This window comes from Pelobates fuscus, chromosome 8, assembly GCF_036172605.1.
Source record: "Pelobates fuscus isolate aPelFus1 chromosome 8, aPelFus1.pri, whole genome shotgun sequence".
In the NCBI taxonomy this organism is placed as follows: domain Eukaryota; kingdom Metazoa; phylum Chordata; class Amphibia; order Anura; family Pelobatidae; genus Pelobates; species Pelobates fuscus.
The window spans coordinates 156,746,594-156,768,109 of NC_086324.1; the positions used below are offsets into that span (position 1 = coordinate 156,746,594).

At 39.5% G+C, this 21,516-nt stretch overlaps 1 protein-coding gene across 1 annotated transcript; it reads right to left on the reverse strand.

The window, feature by feature from the left end:
* Positions 1-325: 325 nt before the first annotated feature.
* On the reverse strand, positions 326-20,886 carry RPL3L (ribosomal protein L3 like). Its single transcript, XM_063430465.1, has 10 exons — positions 20,776-20,886; positions 7,788-7,980; positions 7,196-7,364; positions 6,645-6,780; positions 6,340-6,526; positions 5,646-5,806; positions 4,355-4,456; positions 3,499-3,594; positions 2,984-3,103; positions 326-447 (listed from the first exon to the last, which is right to left on the reverse strand). Exons 1-10 carry the CDS (start codon positions 20,776-20,778, stop codon positions 391-393), a joined length of 1,224 nt encoding a protein of 407 aa, XP_063286535.1. The 5' UTR covers positions 20,779-20,886; the 3' UTR covers positions 326-390.
* Between the last annotated feature and the right edge of the window lie 630 nt (positions 20,887-21,516).

Below are 21,516 nucleotides of genomic sequence, written 5' to 3' on the forward strand. Positions count from 1 at the left end.
TCTGCATGCAGAGGGAGGAGACACTGAATGTTTGGATGCATTTTAGGGAGCCATGACCCAGGAAGGATCTCTAACAGCTATCTGAGGAGTGGCCAGTGAAGGTATCACTAGGCTGTAATTTCTCTGAAAAGACAGTGTTTACAGCAAAAAGCCAGACGGTAATGATTCTACTCACCAGAACAAATTCAATAAGCTGTAGTTGTTCTGGTGACTATAGTGTCCCTTTAATTTCCCACCTGCACATCTTTCTTTCCCGGTAAAATCTACCCACTGTCTTCTCTGGTTCCTGCTTTAGAAATGTTGCAGAAATAAAAGATACCATTGGTTTAATAATAGATGTTTTTTTATTTTTTTGGCGAAAACATTGGAAAAGCTCCCTGGCGCAGATATCTATATTTCCTCAGCTGGTTCCTGTTTTTCTTTAATCAGATGTTTCTTCTGAGGACCCTGATAGAACAAACAAAAAAAAAGACATACATTTTTGCTGGAGAGACAAATACATGTTGCTGTTTTTTCATTGCACCTTTTATCGTTTTTAGTGTTACATAGTTACATAGGCTGAAAAGAGACATGTGTCCATCAAGTTCAGCCTTTCTCACATTTGTTTTTTGCTGTTGATCCAAAAGAATGCAACAAAACCTAGTTTGAAGCACTTACAATTTTGCAACAAACTAGGAAAATAATTCCCCAGAATGTCAGATTAATCCTTGGATCAAGAAGCATTTACCCTACATTGAAAAATTATTTTCTTGAATATTCTGATTTTGCAAATATGCATCTAGTTACTGTTTAAACATCTGTACAGACACTGATAAAACCACTTCTTCAGGCAGAGAATTCCATATGATTATTGTTCTTACGGTAAAAAACCCTTTTCTTTGCCTTAGACTAAATCTTCTTTCTTCCAGTCTAAACCCATGACCTCGTGTCCTATATAAGTCCTGTTTGTGAATAGATTTTCACACAATAGTTTGTATTGGCCCCGAATATATTTGTATAATGTTATCATATCCCCTCTGAGGCGATGTTTTTCTAAACTAAAGAGGTTTACATTTGTTAACCTTTCTTCATCGCTAAAATGTTCCATTCCTTTTATTAATTTTGTAGCCCTTCTCTGCACTCTTTCTAGTGCCATATTATTTTTCTTTAGAACAGGTGCACAAAATTGCACAGCATAAGATGTGGTCTTACCAGCATTTTATAAAGAGGTGTTATATGAGGGTTGAAAGAGTAAATGTGTTGCTCACAGCTCTGTCAATTTAAGTGTTATATATTGCAATGACAATACCTTGTCTCTTTTTCTTCTTTGAGTATTAGGAATAATAATGTTATGTTTAAGTTAATTTAGAATATGTATTTAAAAACATGCCATATAGTGGACCATGACCTGCTTCCAAGATTAGAACACTTAGAACTGCAGGTAACCTGTGACTTTAACTATAACTGAGCACCAGATCATGGGGGTTACAGTTGTAAAACAGGCGAAGAGTTTGACTGGGATGTCTTGACTACAATGGAAAAAGCACCAAGTACTCCAGTAGTTCAGGTCCAGCAAAATAGAATAAAGTAAGAAAGTTGAAAGTGAGTTCTAAGTGTGGAACTCGCTTCCCTCCTCCGTTAGATGCTCACCCAGTCTCCACTCCTTCAAAAAATCATTAAAAACCCACTTATTCATAAAAGCGTATCAATTAAACTGTTAATAGCTCCTGACTTATTCCTCTCTTCCAACTGGCATTAGTCTAATACTATCCTTATCTTTTGTGTCACTTTACCCCACTCCCTCTAGCATGTATGCTCACTGAGCAGGGCCCTCAACCCCTCTGTTCCTGTGGGTCCAACTTGTCTGGTTTCAACTACATGTTTGTACGTTCACCCACTGTAAAGCGCTGCGGAATTTGTTGGTGCTATATAAATAATAACATAATAAAGTAATAAGGCATGCTAACAAACAATTCTAATAGAGTGAAGAGATGGGTTACCATGGTGATTTACGCAGGCCACTTTCGATTTTGTGAGCAAATAGAAAACTTATTCATCTTTGTGTGAATGGTCATATATCCCTGACACCAGGGATAGCATGACCTGCTCAGTATGAGCGAGTATTCACAGAGATCTGTGCATTTATGTCTAGATGTAAGTGATCGACTGTTTTCCTGACTCAAACTCTGATCTCACCCTTGCAAAAACCTCCCCATCATACACGGTCATCATAGTCTAACAGGCCATTTGGCACCATATGCTGCAGTCTTCTGGGCAAAATTCCAGTAGGCCTATCTAGACCCGAAAAGGATTGAGACTGTGGGCCAACAGCCCAAGCACAGACTCTCCACCCCAACTCATATATTCAGCATAATGATGTTGTGAGGCTGCAGTCCAAAAACCATGTACGTTAATAGCACAGAGGGAAATTTGCCTCCCTGCCCTGGAAGAAGAGGGACACATGAGGAAATGTGATGGAGAGAGGAGAGTGACGTGTGGTTAGTGGGAATGGGACATGAGGAACTGAGATTGAGAGTACAGAACCTAAAGTGAAGACAAAGAAATGGGAAATTTATATGGAAGGAGAAGATGTGGGACATGAGAAACCAAGACAAGAAGAAGAGGAGGTATGAGAAAGTGAGGTGTAGGAAGAAGAAGCAGGTAATGATGAAATGAGATGGACGGAGGGATAAGGGAACATGACAAACTGAGATAGAAACTGGAAAAGGCAACCTCTCGAACTAATGTAGTAAAAAGAGAAGGACCCCACAAGGAACTGAGACAGGATGAGTTAAAAGGAGATATAAAAATCTAAAGTGGAAAGAGAAGAGGGGAACACGGAGGACTAAAGAGTAGGAGAAGGGGAGTGAGAAACTGAAAAGCGAGGAAGGAGATGAGGAAAATATAAATGTATGGGAAATTGTGTTAAAGACTATTGGAGCCATAATTTGCCAATGCACGTATGATATAATGTTTTGGGTAGAAAGAGATATTTACAACTTACCATAAAAGCTCTTTTCTCTTGGTGTGTTTGGAAGCATCCATGGCCAAACTTAGATGTTGTATCTATGAACTTCAACTCAATATTCTCCAGGGCTCGGCGGCTGGTATGAACCAAGAGCGACTGCAAGAAGTGGTTATAGTTATCCAATCTTTGAGGTTTCCAAAAATCAAATGTGATTTATTCACTAAACAGTGACTAACTGAGTTAGAAAAAATTGGGTAAATAAAACCTTCAAACATGGCTATGTTTTTAGCTTAATTCCTGAGCAAGCTTCAATGTACAGAAGTTTTACAAGTCATCGGTGCATGGAAAGAAAACTAATTACATCCTAATTAAATATAGGTTTCGTAAATATGGATAATTGTGTGTTGCGTTCCTAACTTATTGTGAATTATTTTGCATCAATTGTTGAACAGAAGTTGTTTTCTATTATTCTCAGTAGAATTTACAATTTGTGTAATTAGAGGGAAATGAAATGTATTACGGGTAAAATCACTCCACAACAACAACCTCACCTTTCTTAGAGTTAGAACTCTCTTTTTTGACCCCACCACACATCCCTTCACCATTACAAAATCATTTTTGACTGGGCCATAGTGTGGGAATCCACCCTACATATAATAATAAAATGAAAAAATATTAGAACAGGATTGAAAGCATGTAATGAAGTGATAAATTCAACATTTACAACATTTACTGGTTACAGAATAAAAAGCATGCCTCATTTTTTAAAAGGTGTTTTTTTTTTTATGGATCATTTTCAACATTATACAGAAGTGTCCAAGGTACATTCTCTTGTGGTTTGATAGTAATAAACAATATGATATATAGTGAAATGAGATACCACAAGGGGTACAAATGGCAAAGGCTGAGCCGTGAAAAGGGGAAACTGAAAAAAAGGAAATAAGACATCCTGGCCTATATACATATTGAATAGCATACCTCTACACGCAGAAAATATATATTTTGCATATTGTTTTGAAGAAGCTTTGCAATAAAAAAATCTATTTCTGAGTAAGTAAAGGGAATCAGTGGAACTTGGAACCACTTCTCCACCACACCTTGTCCAGAAGACAGCTATTCCCCAGAGGCCAGTAATTAGCACATACATGGAACATCCAAATATTCCCAAAATGGCTCTGGTGGACATCCCTTATTGTTTATACATACCGCCAACAAAGATAGCAGCTACGCCCCCTCACTACACCTTGAGGGCAGCTAAGCACTGGTGGTCCAGCAATCGGATCTCCTACAATGAGTATCAAACTAGATCTCAAACAATTTTCAAGGGTGCCTTTGATGTAATGTGTTCCTTATATATTTACTGCTAAGAAACATAACTAATAATGCTATTCAATATATTTTCCTTACCAGTGGTGTAATGGACTTGTCTGTGATGTCATACTGCGTTGCTCCATTATTCTTGATAATCTTACCATCCTGCATGTGTATTCCACGACCAATACGATAAATCTGTTGGATCAATGGACATTTTATGAATGTATTTTACTTAGGAGGACACACCGATGTTTAGATCTATCCACTTGTTAATTTTGTCTTTTCACATTTGGTCCACATTGACTGCAGGGAGAGAGACTTGATTCTAAAATGGAATGTGGTGGAATGTGGTGGCAAATTGATACATTCTCAGGTTAATATAGGAGATATGGAAAATGTCATACTTCTAAACTGCTCACAATTGACTCTTTAAAATGAACTTGGCATTTATAAATGTGGGTAAGATATGGGAAGCTTTAACTATCTAGAGTTTATTTAGACACTGTGCTGGAAAAATCACTCACAACTGTATCGATTATCAGGGATATTTACCTTAAATTGTTCTGCAACTTTGATATTCATAACTCACTACGGCTTCGATTTTACATTGTTGCATAAGCTGTTTAAATTATTTAATATTTATTGATAAACTTATAACATATTTTTTGAAAATATAACAATATAAAAAAATATATCATAAAAAATAGATATAAAAAAAAATCAAGATATTGCGAATTAAAAAGTTGTTTGCCTGGCACTATAGCTTCCTATAGTGCCGCCCTCCCTAGTACCACCCCCCATGCCCTCCCCCAACCCCACCCCCACCCCCATGTAGCAAAACCCTTCTGTCACTTACCTGATTCCAGCGCCGATGTCCCTCGACGCTGGTTCTCCTCCACCACCAGTCGGTAGGGAGACAAAATGCACATGAGCGTACTTCCCCCATAGGAAAGCATTATATAATACTTTCTTATAGGGGTTTCGGGTGACGCAGAGGTGACATCCTCTGGTAGACAGCCACTAGAGGTGGCGTTAACCCTCAAAAGTAATTACTGCAGTTTTTAAAAAAAAAAAAAACTGCAATAATTATCTTTGCAGGGTTAAGGGACCTGGGACACTATATTAGATAAAATGTTACACATTATAATTTTTTTTACATAGCAGGTACTTTTAACTATGGAATGTAGACCCAAAGAGAGCATGTTAAACTTATGTACTTCTCTTTGTGCTTGGGAGCCAGAGTTATGTAAAAAGGTTCATGGTTATCCAATATTTATCATAAACATTCATTTTATTTCGCATTCCAGCAATGATTGCATGCAGCCAGGCCGTCCAAATGTTTAGCAAATAACTGGCATCAGAATGTAAAATAGACATGTTCTACCTTCTTATTGAGCTCCGTACGATGGTGATAGCCCTTCTGACCAGCACGGGCTATAGTATAAGAAACTCGAGCCGGGTGCCATGCTCCAATACAGGCCACCTTCCTCAGACCCTTGTGAGTTTTACGTGGTAGCTTCTTGGTGCGCCAGCGGGAAGTGACACCTTAAAGAAAATAACTAAAATAAGCTGAGCACCAGAGCCAAGTGGAGGAATATGGGATTAGTTCATCCACTGGAAAGCTACAAAACAACAATAATGTCATAAATAGTGCAGCCAATACTGGAACCCAAGGTCATAATAGACTGGATGCTTTGCCTCCCTGAGGTTCTTTTTTTGGCTATCTATTGTCAGGGAGCAGAGAAACATCTCTCCCTGATGGATATGTACAAGAGGCCAAGAAAATGCCAAAACGCAGGACCATCCACTGCCAGTCCACCACTTTTGGAGCCAACTCTTTATTTCTCCATGTACATACATATTTCTTTAGGAAAACCATACTAACTATATTCGGAATGGGCAACATCTCTACCTCCATCTGCTGTGGAATAACCATTTATGATGCATCATGGTAATAGACTCCATAGACACTGCCTGTAATCTAGGGAATCATGGTCCCAGGGAGATAGATGAAGATGTCTATCCTTTCAGTTAGCCTATCCTCTGACAGCTGACATCATGTAATTATCCACATGTACCTTTTACTCCTTTGCCTTTGGTAACACCAATGACATCTATCATCTCATCCTGGGAAAACACATTGTGAACAGCGACCTGTTTTTCCAACTTCTCATGTGCCCAGTCCACCTTTTCAGCTACGGTTCCCCCGTTCAACTGGATTTCCATCACATGAGCTTTCTTCTGCTTCAAGGGCAGGAGTTTCATCTGCATGGAGCAGACAGTCAGACCACTGACTCAAACAGAAATATATTTAATATATTGAGACAGTCATGCAGGCACTCCGGCAGTGGCCACTTGTCCTCGTTCTATGAGCGACCCTCACCTGAGTGTGGACAATGACCCTGATCAACTTGCAGTACTTCTTCATCGCTGTGAAGTCTTTCTCAAGCTGCTTCTTTCCCTCTTCATCCTGCCATTTTTTGCAGTACTTGGTAAAAGACTTTTTCTTGCTTTTGTACCTGTAGGTCAGAGAACACAGATGTAATTTTGTGAATAGGTCAACTTTGGTTATGAGAACCCAGTCTCCAGTCCTTTCCATTTCAGTAACGTAAATATCCTGCTATGACATTCTGTGAATGGATTAAACTGATAGGAGTTTGACAGTGCACTGAGCATGTATGAAACGTTCTTTCTGGACACCTTAAAACATATAATTAAATTATGATAAAAAGCTAATTTGATAGAGTATGGGTAAAACTGGTCGGGGCACCAATAAAAATGAATTGGGTCATGCCAAAGGTAGGTGGAGGTAGAATTTAACGAAAGGTTGGTGCCTGATGTGCCTTGCTCTGTTCTTGAAAGTTGAGATGTGAAAGGTCACCCACACTTGAGCCCATTCATTCTGTGGGTTCTTTACAGCCATAGAGTTCTCACCAGTTTCGGTAGAAGCGCCTCTTGCATTCATCACTGATGTGTTCAGCAAATATAGTCTTCAAAGCCCGTAGACCCCGGGGGGTTTCAACATATCCCACTATTCCCACCACAACCAATGGTGGCGTCTCAATGATTGTCACAGCTTCCACCGCCTCTCGTTTGGAAATCTCTGAGTGTTAAGGAAACACAAGAATGGAACAGATGAGACAAGGAGACAATTGGATTATTAATAGGCAATAATTTAAATAGTTCAATATGCTGAGTACTTGGAGCTTTGTTGTTCCTTTCCTGCTGTGGACTCTAACTGTGATGATGCTCATGCAGCCTAGTTGTCTGGCTGAGCATCATATGACTCTCATTCTACAGAAGCTATAGTACCCAGGTTTTTCTAATTCTTGAACGAGAAAATAAAAACTTGCGTAGAACAGACAAGTTCAATGTTTCTTTTCCAGCATTTAAATTTTAAATTATTAAAAGAAAAAAAAATTACAGAACCAAAACGTCATAGCACAAGAATAATACATACAATGTTTTTTTCACTATGTACACGTAGAGTCTCAAACTAGATGTTTGTATCTAAAATGTCCCTTACTGAGCCCCGGTCTGTGGATTTCCCTCACGGTGTGGGTCATCCCAGCTTTGTATCCCAGGAAGGCCGTCAGGTGGATGGGTTTGGTTGGATCATCTTTGGGCCATGTCTTCACTTTTCCCCGGTGACGTCGGCTACGCTTATGTGGAAGGAATCCCAGATGGCCGTGCCGGGGGGCTGAGAACTTACGATGCGACTGAAAAGATTTAGTGGAGAGTACTAATTATTAACTATGATTCAGCCAAAAATATGATCAAAAAAGTAAAAACACTCTTTGAAAGTTAGCAGTAATGTTGCTAGAAGAACAGCATGCTGGAGGCTCATCCATGGGGCACTTGGGGCAACACCCCAACAGTATTTATGTGGAAAACTATTTATTTGGCTCTAAGGCCATTAAGAATAAGTACAATTACGATTTTTTTTTCTTGGAAAGGTAGGGAGTAAGATAAAGAAAAAATGGGAGAAAAGTAGATTAGCATACTCTAGTTATTGCCTATATGTGTGTTAAAATAAAAACCCTTTGTGTCTAATTTTTTAATAGATTTCAGTAGTGCAGGATCCCTTCCCCTGATTGCTGGCTGTGTAGGCATGTTAAAATATGGGACAGATTTGAAATATGTCCTATTTTAGCAGGTTTTGCACCTGCCTAGTCTCCTGTAAGAAGGATTGCTATTTGGACAGCAGAGCCAGCTTCCCATGAGTGGCCGCTCTATTCAGGGGCCATCACTGGCTCAGAGCACCAGGGCGTGAGGTGGCACTACCCACAAGAAAGAAAAGTAAGGAGTCATCTTGGAAGTAGCAGAGAGAGACAGCACAGCAGCAGCTCCTGGATCCAGCCTAATGTAAGAGTATAATATTATATTTTTCTCTCCCCCAGTAACCTCAGTGTCTGCCTGAGGTCTGATTATGCAAGGGGGTTTATAGGTATATATTAATATATATAAAAAAAAAACTAATAAAATCTGTCAACGTTGAAGTTGCTGTTTAGTGGATAAGTGAGTGCGCTGGATCTTGTGTATTGTATAAATTGGCCCCCAGCAGCACCCCATTTATGCATGTTCAGGTGAGTGAAGCCCCCTGGTTTCATATTTATATATATATTTGGGAGTCTAGCCAACTCCTTGGTTTTGCACCCCTCCCTGTCACAGGTGCCTCATTTGAGGGCCCTATTTAGCCTTATACTGCAGAGATCCCAAGATGGAATTGTTTCCCCAAGTAAGTGGGTTAATCTCATAAGAGCAGACATTAGGCTGTTAGAGTAGGACCTGCCAAATATGGGGTACATTGACGTTGTGGCAGGCAGGGGTCAAGTCCTGGGGAAAAAAGTGTGGGAACTCACCCAAGATTCCGCCTCCTTCCCCCCCCCCCGCCTTAAAAAAAATTGCACTCCTATGCATATAGTGCAGTGCAGGGTGTGTATAATGAATGTAGTGTGTTTGTAGTGAATGCAGAGTATGGATAATGAATGTAGTGTGTTTGTAGTGAGTGCAGTGTGTATAATGAATGTAGTGTGTTTGTAGTGAGTGCAGTGTGTATAATAAATTTAGTGTGTTTGTAGTGAGTGCAGAGTGTGTATAATGAATGTAGTGTGTTTGTTGTGAGTGCAGTTTGTGTATAATTAATGTAGTGTGTTTGTAGTAAGTGTAGAGTGTGTATAATGAATGTAGTGTATTTGTAGTAAGTGTAGAGTGTGTATAATGAATGCAGTGTGTTTGTAGTGAGTGCGGATTGTGTATAATAAATGTAGTGTGTTTGTGGTGAGAGCAGAGTATGTATAATGAAGTGTTTGTAGTGAGTGCAGTGTGTATAATAAATGTAGTGTGTTTGTAGTGAGTGCAGAATGTGTATAATGAATGTAGTGTGTGTGTAGTGAGTGCAGTGTGTATAATGAATATAGTGTGTAGTGAGTGCAAAGTGTGTATAGTGAATGTAGTGTGTTTGTAGTGAGTGCAGTGTGTATAATGAATGTAGTGGGTTTGTAGTGAGTGCAGAGTGTGTATAATGAATGTAGTGTGTTTGTAGTGAGTGCAGAGTGTGTATAATGAATGTAGTGTGTTTGTAGTGAGTGCAGATTGTGTATAATGAATGTAGTGTGTTTGTAGTGAGTGCAGATTGTGTATAATGAATGCAGTGTATGTAGTGTGTTTGTAGTGAATGCAGTGTATGTAGTGTGTTTGTAGTGAATGCAGAGTGTGTATAGTGAATGTAGTGTGTAGTGAGTGCAGAGTGTGTATAATGAATGCAGAGTCTATATAATGAATGCAGAGTGTGTATAGTGAATGTAGTGTGTTTGTAGTGAGTGCAGAGTGTGTATAATGAATGCAGTGTATGTAGTGTGTGTGTAGTGAATGCAGAGTGTGTATAATGAATGCAGAGTGTGTATAGTGAATGTAGTGTGTGCAGTGAGTGCAGTGTGTACAGTGAATTTAGTGTGTTTGTAATGAGTGCAGAGTGTGTATAATGAATGTAGTGTGTTTGTAGTAAGTGCAGATTGTGTATAATGAATGCAGTGTGTGTGCTGGATTATGTGTGTGTGTGTGTGTGGGTGCTGGATGATTGTGTGTGTGTGTGTGCTGGATGATGTGTGTGTGTGCTGGATGATGTGTGTGTGTGCTGGATTATGTGTGTGTGTGCTGGATTATGTGTGTGTGTGCTGGATTATGTGTGTGTGTGCGCTGGATGATGTGTGTGTGTGTGTGTGTGTGCTGGATGATGTGTGTGTGTGTGCTGGATGATGTGTGTGTGTGCTGGATTATGTGTGTGTGTGTTGGATGATGTGTGTGTGTGTGTTGGATGATGTGTGTGTGTGTGTGTACTGGATTATGTGTGTGTGTACTGGATTATGTGTGTGTGTACTGGATTATGTGTATGTGTGTGCTGGATTATGTGTGTGTGTGTGTGCTGGATTATGTGTGTGTGTGTGTGTACTGGATTATGTGTGTGTGTGTGCTGGATTATGTGTGTGTGTGTGCTGGATTATGTGTGTGTGTGTGCTGGATTATGTGTGTGTGTGCTGGATTATGTGTGTGTGTGCTGGATTATGTATGTGTGTGCTGGATTATGTGTGTGTGTACTGGATTATGTGTGTGTGTGTGTGTGTGCTGGATGATGTGTGTGTGTGTGTGTACTGGATTATGTGTGTGTGTACTGGATTATGTGTGTGTGTGTGTGTGCTGGATTATGTGTGTGTGTGCTGGATTATGTGTGTGTGTGCTGGATTATGTGTGTGTGTACTGGATTATGTGTGTGTGTGTGTACTGGATTATGTGTGTGTGTGTGCTGGATTATGTGTGTGTGTGTGTTGGATTATGTGTGTGTGTACTGGATTATGTGTGTGTGTGTGTACTGGATTATGTGTGTGTGTGTGTGTACTGGATTATGTGTGTGTGTGTGTACTGGATTGTGTATGTGTGTGTGCTGGATTATGTGTGTGTGCTGGATTATGTGTGTGTGTGCTGGATTATGTGTGTGCTGGATTATGTGTGTGTGTGTACTGGATTATGTGTGTGTGCTGGATTATGTGTGTGTGTGTGTGCTGGATTATGTGTGTGTGTGTGCTGGATTATGTGTGTGCTGGATTATGTGTGTGTGTGTGTGCTGGATTATGTGTGTGTGCTGGATTATGTGTGTGTGTGTGTGTGCTGGATTATGTGTGTGTGTGCTGCATGATGGGGGGGATGCATTTGCTTTTTAACTTTTATGTGTTTTTTTTTTTTTTTACTTTACTCCCCCCTCCCTGCTTCTTACCTTGTCAGGGAGGGGGGAGATCGCCTGGTGGTCCGGTGGAGGGTAGCAGCCGCTGCACACAGGAACCCATCACACGCGGCGTTCTTCTCCAGCTCTCTCAGCTTCAACTCTCGCGAGACTCGCCTGTGCGGAGCGTTGCCATGGTAACCCGTGGCAACGCTCTTACAGCTGCGGGTCTCGCGAGATTTGAAGCTGAGAGAGCTGGAGAAGAACGCCGCGTGTGATGGGTTCCTGTGTGCAGTTAGCAGGGCAGGTCCTGCAGGACTGGGAACGGCGTTCCTGCTTTGGAAAAAGTGCAGGAACGCCGTTCCCATGCGTTCCTGCAGGACTCGAGCCCTGGTGGCAGGCTTATGCCACGTGTGATCATATAATGTAACTAAACCCCCATTATTTTTGCCTAGATTAGGTGTTTTAAAAAAATATATATATATATAAAAAAAATCTGTCAACATTGAAGTTGCCTCCTAGTGGATAGGTGAGTGCGCTGGATCTTGTGTATATATATATATATATATATATTTCTGACAGACAGCACCGTGCTACCTCTAATAGTTTTAATAGGTCCTATTGCACATTGCATAGTGATCGTGTAAGCTCAGCTGTCCAGTGCCCACAACTCTGAACTGAGACTCTCGAGCTGTGGCTAGTTTTGAAGCTCCACACTGCAGGACTGGAGTTGATTCTGATAGATTCAGTCCGTAACGGTTGTTGCTTCTGTTAACCACGTCAGCATCATCATGGTGCCATATTACCACTGGAGATTTATCATACTCCCAGCTGCAGATAAGGAGTCTATCATTATCCTGCTGTTTTAACCATGTGCACACTGTGTGCTGAAAGCTGGCTCCTAGGCTGCAGCTGCTACCTCTGCCCCTGATATGCCTGCAGTCTGCTGACATCTTCAGAAGTGGTGGTCTGACCACTTACCACTTTTGTCCAGCTTGAAAATTGACCATTTATGACAACTTTATCCTTAAGCCAATGTTCTACCCAAGAACAAGAATATTCATCTAGACCAATTTCTTTTAGTTTGAAGACTAACCTATTGTGAGGAACCGTATCAAATGCCTTGGCAAAATCCAAGTAGATCACATCCACTGCAACACCCTGATCTATATTTCTACTTACTTCTTCGTAGAATGCAATTAGGTTAGTTTGACATGACCTATGTTTCATAAAACCATGCTGATTATTGCTAATAACACAGTTCTTCCCAATGAATTCCTGAATATTATCCCTTAACAGCCGTACAAATAATTTCCCAGTCACAGAAGTTAAGCTCACAGGTCTATAATTTCCAGGCAAGGATTTTGAACCCTTTTTAAATATAGGAACAACATCTGCCTTCCTCCAATCCTCCGGTACAATACCTGAAACAAAAGAATCTTGAAAAATTAAATACAGAGGTTCACTTATTTCCCCACTTAGCTCCTTAAGTACTCGTGGGTGGATACCGTCAGGCCCCGGAGCTTTATTTACATTCATTTTCTTTAATAGCTGTAGCACCTTGTCTCGAGTTATCCAATCACAAGTTATCTGCAAGTTTGTTGCAGCAATCATATGCATATCTCTTGCCATAGGATCCTCATTAATATATACTGAAGAAAAATAGTTATTTAAAATTTCTGCCTTTTCCTGGTTTTCATTGACTAATAGACCCATCTCTGTTTTCAGTGTACCAACACTTTCATTTTTTGTTTTTTTAGAATTAATGTACTTGAAAAAAATGTTGGGGTTGGTTTTGCATTCTTTGGCGATCAATTTCCCATTTTCTAGTTTAGCCACTTTAATTGCCTTTTTGCAAGTATTATTGGCTTCCTTATATCTTATATAGGATGCCTCTAATTTGTCCGATTTAAATGCTTTAAAAGACCCTTTCTTATTTTTAACCCCTTAAGGACCAAACTTCTGAAATAAAAGGGAATTATGACATGTCACACATGTCATGTGTCCTTAAGGGGTTAATCTCTTGTTTTACTTCTCTACTAAGCCACATTGGTTTTAATTTGTTTATTTTATATTGATTACCCAATGGTACACACTGTGAAATTTACCTTTCTAATATTTGTTTGAATAGTTTCCATTTATCCTCAGTGTTTTTATCACTAAGGAGTTTATGCCAGTCGATATGTTGTAGAGCTGCCCTAATCTTATTAAAATTGGCTTTTTTTTAAATTATACGTTTTAATAAACCCCACGTGCTTTTGCTTTTTTGAGTTTATTTCAAAAGTTACCATATTGTGATCGCTATTTCCCAAATGCTCCCCTACTTGAATATTGGTTAAAAGATTAACATTGTTTGTAATAATGAGATCCAGACAAGCATCCTTTCTAGTTGGTGCTTGTACCAGTTGTGACATAAAGGTGTCATTTAACACATTCAAAAACCGGATTCCCTTTGCTGAAGTACTAGTCCCTCTATCCCAATTTATGTCCGGGTAATTAAAATCTCCAATAATTAACGTGTTACCCCGATTGGCAGCTTTACCAATTTGCTCTAACAGCAGTTCTTCCTCATTAACATTTACATTTGGTGGTTTATAACATATCCCAACCAATAACGTATTTCCCTTTGTTTGCCCCAAGCAGATATCTACCCATAAAGCTTCCACATTTTCCTCGTCACACTCCACATGCCTAAGATTTGACTTATGGCTGACATACATCACACAGGATTATTTGGACAGTATAGATTATTTAGACAATTAATTTACACACAGCATAGTTCACCCTTTTATTGAGCAGTGACTGGTAGAGGAGAGGTGAGCGCAGTCTGCTGCCCGGTATTCTCCTAGAGAGAGAGAGAGCTCAGTCCAAGTTAGAGAGACCAAAGGTTTATAGCTGCTCCAGGCTCAAAGAGGACCAGATATATAAAATGGACGCCACTTTAGCTGTCCACATTAAAAATTTGGACAGGTATTGCTTTACTGCACCTTAATAATCAGAGCTAGCACACACTTAATTGAAAGCAATAATGTTTTGTATCGTTTGTGCATTAATCTTAGAGAATTACAAAATCACTTGGTTGAATAAAATTCTATTTCGGCAACAGAGTACAAAGCCTTCACCCATACCTTTCATTTTAAGTGATCAAGACTGTTGAAACTGCTGGTGAAATATTCTAGGATACATTTTGTGAAGTTACGCTGGATATAGATCTATCTGTCTATCTATCTATCTCTCTATCTATCTGTCTATCTATCTCTCTATCTATCTGTCTCTGTCTATCTGTCTCTGTCTATCTATCTATTAATCTATCTACCTACCATCTATCTCTCTCTATCTATATCTCTATCTATCTATCTGTCTGTATCTTTCTTTAATCTATCTCTCTATCTATATCTATCTATCTGTCTGTCTGTCTGTCTGTCTGTCTGTCTATCTATCTACCTACCATCTATCTCTCTCTATCTATATCTCTATCTATCTATCTATCTATCTATCTATCTATCTATCTATCTACCATCTCTATCTATCTATCTACCTACCATCTATCTATCTATCTATCTATCTATCTCTCTATCTATCTGTCTCTGTCTATCTATCTATTAATCTATCTACCTACCATCTATCTCTATCTATCTATATCTCTATCTATCTGTCTGTATCTTTCTTTAATCTATCTCTCTATCTATATCTATCTGTCTGTCTCTCTCTCTATCTATATCTCTATCTATCTATCTATCTCTCTATCTATCTGTCTCTGTCTATCTATCTATTAATCTATCTACCTACCATCTATCTCTCTCTATCTATATCTCTATCTATCTATCTATCTATCTGTCTGTATCTTTCTTTAATCTATCTCTCTATCTATATCTATCTGTCTGTCTGTCTGTCTGTCTGTCTATCTATCTATTAATCTATCTACCTACCATCTATCTCTCTCTATCTATATCTCTATCTATCTATCTATCTATCTATCTATCTATCTATCTATCTATCTATCTATCTATCTATCTACCATCTCTATCTATCTATCTATCTACCTACCATCTATCTATCTATCTCTCTATCTATCTGTCTCTGTCTATCTATCTATTAATCTATCTACCTACCTACCATCTATCTCTCTCTATCTATATCTCTATCTATCTATCTATCTATCTATCTATCTGTCTGTATCTTTCTATCATCTATCTCTCTATCTATATCTATCTGTCTGCCTGTCTATCTGTCTGTCTTGAGGAAGGCCATTTGCAGGTATGTCATATAGCCTGCAGGGGGATTTAGGGGGGGATTTGGGTAATTCACTCAGTGAATGAAACATAGCTGTTCTCCCATGTAAAGAGATTAAGTGAGATTTGGCTACTTGTCTTGTGTGTAGAGACGGATATATTCCTTTAATGACAGCCTGCTGTTGCCTTCTTTCACTTAAGAATTTAATTCTGCCTCCTTCCTTCCTGCCAAATTTACGCCCCTCCACCCTTTCAGAACATTATGTTTCCTCCTTCCACACCGCACGGTCCCTGCTAAAACCAACTATTCCTGTGCAGAGCATTGTGCATGAATGACTACTGCAGAGCATTGTGCATGAACGACTTCTGCAGAGCATTATGCATGAACTACTTGTGCAGGATTGTGCATGGAATACAATTGCAGAGCATTGTGCATGAATGACTACTGCAGAGCATTGTGCATGGACGACCACTGCAGAGCATTGTGCATGAATGACTACTGCAAAGCATTGTGCATTGACGACCACTGCAGAGCATTGTGCATGAATGACTCCTGCAGAACATTGTGCATGAACTACCCATGCAGAACACTGCACATGGACTACTCCCCAAGAGCCTTTTTAAAACAAATAACATTAAATAACAAAATGTTATATCTTTGTGAAATGAGGTTATGTTCTGTGGCAGTTGAGTAAAATAAAATATGTGTATTAGTGAAAAGTCTCCTTGAATTTTAGTGTTATGGCCCTTTAAGACCTTGGATCGCTTCTGATTGTAAAATCCATGCATGCACGCGGAGCATGTCTCTAACCCAGTAACGTATGTGTGAAGAGAAGCTGGATGGAAAATATAGAGAGCCATTAGCAAGTTTGTAAAATGAGCCGTGCGCTTGTGTGAGATCAGCGAGCCCTAAATATCACACCTGCAGGTGACTATCTCACAGGCACCACACGTGACACAGTGTGGACACACCACGCAATATCCACATTCAGCACACTGTATGTTCAAAATATCCCAACTTTCAATGTTTCTAGGTTGAACTTAATTCATTCTCAAAAATCAGAGAATGTAGTCTGTCACCCTCCTTAAACAATTAGTTACGGTATGAACACTACAAACAGCAAAGACAGGCAGCTGGAGTCATTTCATGGAATCTAATGTCTGCTTTGGTGCTAAAGACAATGGAGTTTTTTCTCTGAGTAGGAAGTTTTGGTTTGATAGAAGCAAGTATGGAAAATGTAGGTTTATTGGGTGAAAACCATTTGGCTATCATAATCTAAATGTGGGACATCGCCACAATGTAATCTTTAGTAAATAAACCCCAAATTCCACAACAACTAAACACTTTCTCTGCAGCTCATTTAAACGTTACTCCATGTGGCTAATGGCTATACATTGTTGTTTTGTATGTTAAGGAAGCAAATGCTCTATTTTTGGGTGTTTCGAACCCGAATTATGCGATGCAGATGGGGAAATATCCCCATTCTTTACAGGAAGTGCCATGTTGGTAAAGAATATTAGAATCTGCGGTCTGATGAGGACCCCAAGGTGTATGAAATTATTTAACTGTTAGTAACATTTTTTTTATTAGGAACGGAAAGCCCTCCTCTCTGCTGGAGAACATGTAGGTAGGGACAGCCTGTGATTTTCAGTTTTTAACACATATTTAGTTGGCTTAACTTTACAGTTTCTTAAAATAATGGATTTCCAACAGTAGAGTATTGGTTTATACTTTTTTACTAATATTTCTAGAGGCCTGGCACAGCAATGGGTACACACTTTGTTTCACCCATTTCCAGTCTATTTATGGGTTAGTTTGTCCTCTGCCTCCTATGGATAGTAATTCTTTCAGGCAGAGCGTTCATCGAGATTTGACATTATATTACTTTCAATACAATAAGAACAAATGAAAGTTAATATTCACTCTAGCACACTACCCAATCTAAAAATATTTCTTAGGTTTGATTTGAAAAGTGTCTAATCCAAAATGAATAAGACTTTACACAAGATTTAATACATAGTGTAAGTCCAATGCTGTACAGGGGAAATGTGTGTAAGATGGGAAGAGTGAGAAAATGTGTGTGAGATGGGAAAAGGGAGGAAATGTGTGTGAGATAGGAAGAGGAAGGAAATATGTGTTAGGTGGAAAGATGGAGAAAATGTGTGGGAGATGGACAGAGAGAGGAAATGTGTGTAGGATGGGAAGAGGGAGGAAATGTGTGTGAAATAGGAAGAGGGAGGAAATGTGTGTGAAATGGAAAGAGGGCGGCCATTTCTGTGAGGGGGGAAGAAGGAGGAAATGTGTGTGAAATGGGAAGAGGGAGGACATATCTGTGAGGTGGGAAGAAGAGGGAAATGTGTGTGAGATCGGAAGAGGGAGGAAATGTGTGTGGGATATTAAGAGGAAGAAAATATGTAGGAAATGGGAAGAGGGAGGAAATGTGTCTGGAATGGGAAGAGGGAGGAAATGTGTGACATGGGAAGAGGGAGGAAATGTAGGAAATGAAAAGATAGAGGAAATGTGTGTGGGATGGAAAGAGGAAGGAAATGTGTGTGTGATGGAAAGAGGGCGGCCATTTCTGTGAGGGGGGAAGAAGGAGGAAATGTGTGTGAAATGGGAAGAGGGAGGACATATCTGTGAGGTGGGAAGAAGAGGGAAATGTGTGTGAAATGGGAAGAGGGAGGAAGTGTGTGTGAGATGGGAAGAGGAAGGAAATGTGTGTGAGATCGGAAGAGGGAGGAAATGTGTGTGGGATATTAAGAGGAAGAAAATATGTAGGAAATGGGAAGAGGGAGGAAATGTGTCTGGAATGGGAAGAGGGAGGAAATGTGTGATATGGGAAGAGGGAGGAAATGTAGGAAATGAAAAGATAGAGGAAATGTGTGTGGGATGGAAAGAGGAAGGAAATGTGTGTGTGATGAGAAGAGGGAGAAAATGTGTATAAGGCAAGGAGAGTGAAGAAACATGGCAGGGAAAGAGTGGAGACATGTCTGATGAGGTTGAAGGTGAGAAATGTGTTTATAATGTACGGATGGGGAACTGATTTGAGGGGAAAAGAAGGAGGTGGTCGAAAGACATAGGGGTCTAACACTATCATAACTTCCAAGTGTTCCTCTTACAGAGGGACCGTCCCTATTGATGTTTCCGTCCTGCATCTAGGGCTCTCTTCAGGATCAAACAGATGTTGGATCCTGAAGAAAGTCCTAGATGCAGGAAAGAAACGTCGATCTTTTAATGCATACCTAATAATTTGAGGTTCTACTGGAAGACCATGAGTGCAGCTTTTTCCTCTTTCTACTTGGGTAACGTCAGCCCTGGATGGCACCCGGCATTTACAATACTTAAGCCTGTGTGCACGGACCTTTTGCTTTATATGTATATATAACTGGTAGTTAAATGTATTTATACTACAAAAAAAAACATTTAGAGTTAATATAACTTAACTATAGCTGTTTACTACTTCCATTGTAGCGTCAACCTTTACCTCTAACACCCACATTAATGGGCACCCCCCCTCCCCCCCCCACACACACACACATACACACACACACACACACACACAATACATAAATGGAATCATCGAGCCTGGAATCGCCCAATGTAGCCATGAGAGAGATTTCTAGATTTTACTTGCACAGGCTATTTTACTGCACTATAATATGTTACATATGCTGATTATAGGATTACAGGCAGGGATTTTAGAATTGTTTTTGTATAATTATGTCATAGTACATAATGTACCATTTTGCACTTATCCTTAACCCCTTAAGGACACATGACATGTGGGACATGTCATGATTCCCTTTTATTCCAGAAGTTTGGTCCTTAAGGGCTTAAAGGAACACTATAGCATTAAGAATACAAACACGTATTCTTAAAGCTATACTTTTACTCTATTGTAGTGTCCTTCTCACCATGTGAAGTTTTGACAAGCGAGTATTACTTATCTTTCAGCCCTCGCCGAGCTGGTCTCTGTCCTGTCGCTCCACCTCTTTGGCTGAGATCATCAGTGGTAGATGATCTCAGCCAATCCAAAGGGAGGCTAGTACACATGCAAATCAGAACACGGCACAGTACCAATCAAATGGTCTCTACGACTTCACTTCACTCGTCTATTGGGGCAGAAGTGCCCTTCGTGGCTGTCACTACGACAGGGATCTTTTCAGTTACAGGGTTAAAACTACAGGGGCATGAAAACCAGACCACGTCATCTACTTATAGAGCCCCTCTAAGTGATATTGTACAGTGCTATAGTACAGGTTCGAAACTAACAACTGTATGCTGATTTTAAAAAGAATAAAACAATATGTAAACTAAACATTACTAATTCAATTGTATTATTTTTCAAATAATAATCAATATATTCCAGAATGGTATACAGAGGAAACGGTGCAACTAAATCATGACAGATTATTTCAGCATATGAGAGCAAGAGATGATGAGAGTTCTGTTCACATTAATTTATAGTCAAACAACATAAATTGCCAACATGGGCAAGTCAGTTATCACAGTCATACCGCTTCTTCATGATTTCGGATCATGTTCTAAAGTTAAACTTTTTTTATATATTTAAATGCAAAGTATTAGGTGACTACCTCACCTGGGAGGTAAGTATATGGTAAAAGGAAGTATCAAGTTTTAGGCTAAATTGGCTAAATCTGTCCAAGTATCCCAATCTATTTTGGCTTATTTTATTTGTTTCCCATATTAGTGAAAAACCTCAATTGCATATCGAACAACTTGTAGCTTTGTTTCAGCCCTTCTCTAAAATATTTGAACCCCAGAAATAATAGTTCATTGCCTTCCTACCCTAAAAAAAAAAAAAAATAATAATTTTAAACTTAGATCTGAATGCCAATGAACACTTTACGTGAAATTAAAAAGTAAAATACACCCTTTCATTGCCAGAGGGGTTGAGCAATGTGTCACTCATCCATAAAAGGTTTGTGAAATGCGTTGCACATTGGTCCAGCACTGAAAGGGTTAACCCTCTAAAACACAGTTGCCCTTTAAAAAAATCAGTGATATTGCCCCCCAAAACCTGGTAGAGATTAGAAATACAAACCATAGGTCTTGTCCTGTTGATGGCTGCAGACAGAAAGAGGGATTTGCCAAGTGTAGATTGACTGTGATGCTTAAGAAGTCGGAGAAACAAATATAGCCTCTGGCTTCATTACATTCTATATTCATTCCAAACCCTAGAGGAAGCTGGGACAAGACGATATTAATCGGACAGTCCTATGGGGGAAGGTCACTTGTCACAATCTCGATTTACTACCTGAGCTATGTCAGCCCGGAAAGGGGGTACCGTCTTCACTGCAGCAGTTATTTTGTCGCTTGGGCACTGTGATATTAGTTGCTACAATTCTTCTGATTTTATATTGAAGACTTTCTTTAATTTAGGGGGCTGCAGAACTACAATAAAATGAAAATTGCCATTAGGAAGCAGAAATAGTCAAATCAGTTCATGAAAAGTTACTACTAAATGCAAGATAATCTAAACATCATAACCACTACAATTTATTGGATGCCCTCTCTATTTTTTTCCTAGCCATTTTTGACCCTTTTGAAAAACAAAAACTGTATTATCTTGGTATCTAAAGCCTAGACCCTATGCTGTCAATGTGATAATAACTAATCTGTCCAAATCCTATTTATATCCCAAGACTCATTACATGTTCATAACCACTACAGTAAGTTGTTGTAGTTATGGTGCTTAAAGGAACACTGAAAGCACCATAACCACTACAGCTCACTAGTGGTTACGGTGCCAAGAATGCCCAATGCTAAGTAGTTAAGTGTGCTC